General features: G+C 46.0%; 1 protein-coding gene across 2 annotated transcripts in view; it reads right to left on the reverse strand.

Annotated features, from left to right (window-relative positions):
* PINX1 (PIN2 (TERF1) interacting telomerase inhibitor 1) overlaps positions 1 to 4,796 on the reverse strand; it is a 70,884-nt gene extending 66,088 nt beyond the window's left edge. For both annotated transcript variants that reach the window (XM_054064047.1, XM_009563778.2), the window contains exon 1: positions 4,758 to 4,796. In XM_054064047.1, coding sequence (XP_053920022.1) covers positions 4,758 to 4,776 — 19 coding nt within the window. In that variant the 5' untranslated portion in view covers positions 4,777 to 4,796. The remainder of the gene's footprint in view (positions 1 to 4,757) is intronic.
* Positions 4,797 to 6,293: the final 1,497 nt, after the last annotated feature.

The raw sequence follows: 6,293 nt of genomic DNA on the forward strand, positions 1-6,293 counted from the left end.
TTTGAAGCACTGACAAGGAGTTTGGCACAATTAATATGCTTTGCCATCTTCCCTCATCCAAGATGCAAAAAAATCCAAATTTCCAGTGGCTTGTGAGGTGAATGAATTAAAAAGCTATCAAGCTGGCAAGAAAAGCTAAGTCCTATAAACCAGGAAACATCCTGGCTGTCACTTATGTCAGTAGCCAACAGTGAAACAAACAACAAAAATGCCAATAAAAACAAGTAATTTAATAGAGGTCATGCTGCTCAGATGAGTGGTACCCCTCCTTTTCAATTGCATTTCTTTATTTGTCCTTTTGTTTAAAAATCTCTCAATTAACACCTACTTCCCCTCATGCCACCACAACTGAACTGTCCAATGCCTTCTTCTAACTCCAATCCTAACATTTTAAGCACACCCCTATTCTGTGATGCTCTCTGTAACCAGTTCCCCAGCTGGTGACTTTGCAAACACCAAGAAATTAAATTCAACATAGTTCTTCCAATTGTAAAGCCACGGCTTGTCTCTTGTCTACAGACTAGAGGAAATCCATGCCAACTGAATATGTGAATTTAAATTAACGTCCAACTGGAGTTGTTTGATGTAGTTCAATCAATCCACTTTAGAAGTTCATTTCTATTAATTTTCCTTAATATCTCTGCAGAGAAGCTCCAAGATGTTTTACTCCCAGGAGACCCCTGGTGACAAAATGCAAGGGCACCTAATACAGAAACTTCTCAAGTTTGAAATTTTAAGAGACCTCCCCTTTCCCAGCTCTTTCAGTCAAAGTATTTAACCACCACCGTGGGATTAATCCTCAGGTTTCTGCCAGGTTAATGCATTCTTATTTTCAAATATGGTAAGCTAGATGCATGAAAATAAAGCAACTTGCTTACACCTTTAGGAAAGTGTTTTAGAAAGCTGGGAACAACTTCAAGCCACATCCAAACCATGAAATCATCTCTCCTCTCCAAACAAAGAACAGAAAAGACTGTTTAGTCAACTATTCATCAGAAATATTTGCTCACCAATGTCTTAAGAATGAGAAAGGAAACAATACTCTACCATCCAGCTAAAAAATTCAGCTCAGAAGTTAAAAGCAATCTTCAGGGCTGCTCTCATAAACCGATGGTAGTGATAGTAAGGAAACTGTGGGCAAGCAGCACCATCCAGTGGAGAAAAGCAACATTCCTTCAGATACTTCCTCAGTCAGCCTTCAATCTGTGTAAAAGATTGCTTGCTGAACCATTTTACCCACACTAAGTCTGTGCCTGCAGCACAAGTTCAACAGCATTTCTAAAAGTTCCTTATCGGTTCCACCCAAATCTCTACCCTGTGCCCACATGCAGTGATAACACATGTAATGATAAACATGTTTAAATTCTCCAATGAACACGAAAAAATACAAACAAGATTTTATATTTGATACAAGCTCTGAAACCGATCACTAACATATGGTTTTTTTCCTAATATGCACCAGTAAGAAAGACAGTTAAAGTTTATTAAAAGTTAAAAAGAGTTAAAAATAAGTGAAAAATAAAAGCCAACTATTTGGTCATTTCTACAATTGATACATTTTTTACATTCACACTAAACAAGCACAGAATTGTTTGTCCTTTCTCAGTTTGTCCTTTCTCAGTTCAGTCCACAGCATCACAAAAGCTGGAAGAATCTCTCCAGATCATCTGCTTCAACCCCCTATCCATGCAGGTCGCCTAGGGCCATGTCCAGTCTGGCTCTGAATACCTCCACAGACCAATACTCCACAACCTCTCCAAACAATTTGTTCCAGTGTTTGGCCACCCTCGCAGTGAAAAACAAAAAAAAAAAGATGGAATTTCTGGTGTTACAGTTCGCACTCGCTGCTTATTTTAAGTCCTTGAAACACGTGTGCTTTCACAGCTGCAGTAAAACCAACTCCCCCAACTCTTCCTCAGGATGAATATTAATAAAAGCATCAGAAATTGATCTGGAATTGCAAACAAAACTGCATGCTTGTAACAGCTTCACAATTATAACTGCAGAAGGCAATGAACAAAGGCACATAGCTCTGCAAAGGTTGCTCTTCGCAACTATATTTGTTTTTTAAGGCAATTGATTTCAGAATTCCCTACATTCCAAAGGGAACCTAACGTAGCATCACATACTGAAACATGAAGCGTCAAACTGAGATCGTTAACAAATTCTGAAACATAGTACCAACAAAAGCTTATATCTAAAATAATCAGAAAATTACATATATAAACGCAATTTTCTTTTCCTCCATTCACACCTGTATCTTCCACTGGAAACCACATTTCCTAATCTGTCATTATACTTAAGTCCATCTTTCCTTCAGTCAAGCAAATAAATTCACTAGACCTTGCGCTCGCACGTTAAAAATGTCTGGAAAGCTTCTCCAAACCAGTAACCATACTCAGACAGAAGTGTATTAATCCCATTACATACAAAGGTACAGTTAAAAAGTTTGGCCTTTCTACTCAGGCTTTAAAATTGGAAAGGGGAAGATTTAGATCAGACGTTAGGAGGAAATTCTTCACAATGAGAGTGGGGAGGCACAGGCACAGGTTGCCCAGAAAAGTGGTGGCTGCCCCATCCATGGAGGTGTTCAAAGCCAGGTTAGAGAGTTTAGCCTGAGAGAGTTGGGTTTGTTCTGCCTGGAAAAGAGAAGGCTCCAAGGAGATCTTATAGCAACTTTCCAGTACCTGAAGGGAGCCCACAAGAAAGCTGGGGAGGGACTGTTTATGAAGTCTTGCAGTGATAGAACTAAGGGCAATGGGTTTAAACTGGAGAGGGCCAGATTTAAACTAAACATAAGTCAGAATTTCTTCACTAGGAGAGTGGTGAGGCACTTGGAAGGGGTTGCCCAGGGAAGCTGTAGATGCCCCATCCCTGGAGGTGTTCAAGGCCAGGCTTGGGCAGCCTGATCTAGTGGGATGTGTCCCTGCCCATGACAGGGAGTTGGAACTAGATGACCTTTAAGGTCCCTTCCAACCCAAATAATTTTATGATTCTATGACTCTACTCAAATAGAGTTGTACATTTACTAGAAAAGGCTGCTTGGCAGGAACACATCTTTAACTTTGCAAACAAGACAGGAAAGTTTTAGTTCCTGTTTTGGCCAGCTCTGAGACAGTTCTATTTCCAGACCTGAGGAGCTTTACCTGAGAAAGAGTTGTCAGCCAGGACATTCACCCAATGTTTAAATCAGCTATTTTAAATATGGGGAGTCCAAGTCCTCAGTCACCACCTCTGAGGTAAGAGAGGAGCTCAGTTTGAATTACAGAGTCGCACAATGATTTGGGTTGGAAGGGATCTTAAAGCCCATCCAGTTCCAACTCCCCTGTCATGGGCAGGGACACCTTACACTGGATCAGGTTGCTCAAAGCTTCATCCAAACTGGCCTTAACACCTCCAGGGATGGGGCAGCCATCACTTCTCCAGGCAACCTGGGCCAGTGCCTCACCACACCCACAGGAAAACATTTCTTTCTGAGATCTCACCTAAATCTCCCCTCTTCCAGCTTAAAACTGTTCCAGATTACCATATCCCTGCAGTCCCTGTTTAAGAGCCCATCCTCAGCGTTCCTGTGGGCCCCCTTTAAGTACTAGAAGTTGCCAATATTGGGAAAAGGTTGAACAAAACTATCTAGCTGCATCTCATAAAACGTCCAAATATTATTTACTTGGCAACACCCTCACACAAAGGCAAAAAGATGTCCCTATGGCCTCGCCTGGCATTCTCCTGTGAGTTCAGTGGATTTATCTACCTTATCTGAAGCACCTGCACTCTCACTTCTCCCAAACCAGAAATCAGCTGATCTTTGAAATTCCCTATACAGACCAAAGGCTGAGCTAAGCTCAACCACAGAATCACAGAATTGCTCGGGACACTGCCAAGTATACCACTAAACGATGTCCCTAAGCACCCCATCTACACATCTTTTAAATACTTCCAGGGACAGTGACTGAAATGTGGCTCTGGGCAGCCTGTTCCAGTGCCTGACAATTCTTTTGGTGAAGGTCTTTTTCCATAATATGCAACCTAAACCTCCCCTGCTGCACCTTGAGGTCATTTCCTCTCATTGCAATGCCTGTTACTTGGGAAAAGAGACCAGCACCCACCTCACCACAACCTCCTCCCAGGGAGTTGTAGAGAGTGATAAGGTCTCCCCTCAGCCTCCTTCAGACTAAACAGCTCCAGCCCCCTCCTCAGCTCTGTTCCCCTTCTCTGGACACACTTCAGCCCCTCAATGCCTTCGTTATGCTGAGAGGCCCAAAAATGAACACAGGATTCGAGCTGCGGCCCCACCAGCACTGTGTACAGGGGGACGATCCCCTTCCTACTTCTGTTGGCCACACCGTTGCTGATCCAAGCCAGGATCTTGTTGGGTCATGCTCAGGCCTAAATGCAGGCCTTAAATGCTCGCCCTGAGCACGGCCTGAAGCCCGATGCCTCCACACGCGCGGCTCCGCCGAGTCCTGCAGGGATCGGGGAATCCGCTCTCTAACACATCAATACAGAGCAACATCGCGGCTAAAGAGAAATTTCGGCCCCAAAAGCGCCACAGAGACCTCCCCGCCGACCTCGCACTCATCCCCTCGCGCCGGGAAGCGACGGAGCCCCGCAAACCCGAGCCCCAGGGCGGCGGGAAGGGCACCGAGGGTAGTGGGGGAGGCTAGGGCAGCGGCTCGACCGCCTCCCAGAGGAACGTCCCCTGCCCGATCACCGCGGCGCTGCCGGCGCGGTCCCCGCTCGCAGGGAATGGCACTCACGCTCCGCCAGCATCGCCATCTCGGGGGCCTCCCGCCTCCCGCGGCGCGAAAGTAGCGCCGCGCCCCCGCCCCGTGGGGGCCTTTGCTCACTCCGGGCGCAGAAATAGGAGGGCGAGAAGATGCCTGATTAAAAAGATTTAAATTAGGCGAGCGAAGCGGCCACCCTAGTAGAAACAGAGTGCTTAAACGCGCTAAAATTCTACTAAATATACAAAACGTACAGTGTGGATTGTATGTCGCTATTCGCCGTCGTTTTTCGCCGGATATTTCTCAGGCAGTTTCGTGAGCAGCCGAAGAGCCTGAGCTGGCCCATTCCGCCTTGGGGCGCTGACCCGTCCCCGCGGGCGGAGCTCGGGGCGCTCGGTGGCTGGAGTGGAGTCCGCAGGAGGAGTCTGATGTTGTGCGGCTCTGGCGGGGGCAGAAGGAGTGAGGGCATGGGATGAGCAGGGGAATGGGATGAGCAGTACTTGCGTTGGCCTCAGGGGGTGTGGTTGAGAATAACGGGATATGGGCAGTCTGAATCCTGGGAGGGGATTAGGTCAGGTCATTAATCATAGAATCACCAGGTTGGAAAAGACCTCTTGGATCATCGAGTCCAACCATTCCGGTCTGCCACTAAGCCACGTTCCTGAGCATCTCATCTACCCGTCTGTTAAATACCTCCAGGGATCGTGACTCAACCACCTCCCTGCGCAGCCTCTTAACAGTGCCCGATGACCCTTTCTGTGAAGAATTTTTTTTTCTGATGTCCAGCCTGAACCTCCCCTGGCGGAACTTGAGGCCATTCCCCCTTGTCCTGTCCCCTGTCACTTGGGAAAATAGGCCAACACCCTCTTCCCTACAACCTCCTTTCAGGTAGTTGTAGAGAGCAATAAGGTCTCCCCTCAGCCTCCTCTTCTCCTCCTCTTCACCCGAGTTCCTTCAGCCGCTTCTCATAGACTTGTTCTCCAGCCCCCTCACCAGCTTCGTTGCTCTCCTCTGGACACACTCCAGAGCCTCAACATCCTTCTTGTAGTGAGGGGCCCGGAACTGAACACAGTATTTGGGTTGCAGTCTCACCAGTGCCGAGTACAGGGACAAAATAACCTCCCTGGACCTGCTGGTCACACTGTTTCTGATAGAAGCCAATGTATTAATGGAGCACTGAGTCCTGCCAGGGTCAGAACAGATTGCCCACAACTCTTGACAATCCACCCTTCCATTTGGGTGACAAACAGGTTACAGGTCTCCCAGTTCACCTTTTCAAATGGCTTTGATTCGTGGCTTTTTGATTTAGATTTCATTTCTCTATTTGCTTGTGAGAACGCAGTGCAAGACAGATTCTGAAGACTTACAGACTAAGAAAACAGAAATTATAACCATTTGTTTTGTTTTGTAAGGCCCATTCTGTCAGTCAGCAAATTTAGATTTATATGATACAGCTTGTTCTTGGCAAACTATGAACTTAGATATAGTTTGTTGATTTTTTTTTTCTTGGTTTTTATTCAGTTCTTATTAATTTGGCTGCTCTGACTGCCCCAGTTCCTCCTTTAAAGA

Source organism: Cuculus canorus, chromosome 3, assembly GCF_017976375.1.
Source record: "Cuculus canorus isolate bCucCan1 chromosome 3, bCucCan1.pri, whole genome shotgun sequence".
NCBI classification, from domain to species: Eukaryota; Metazoa; Chordata; class Aves; order Cuculiformes; family Cuculidae; genus Cuculus; species Cuculus canorus.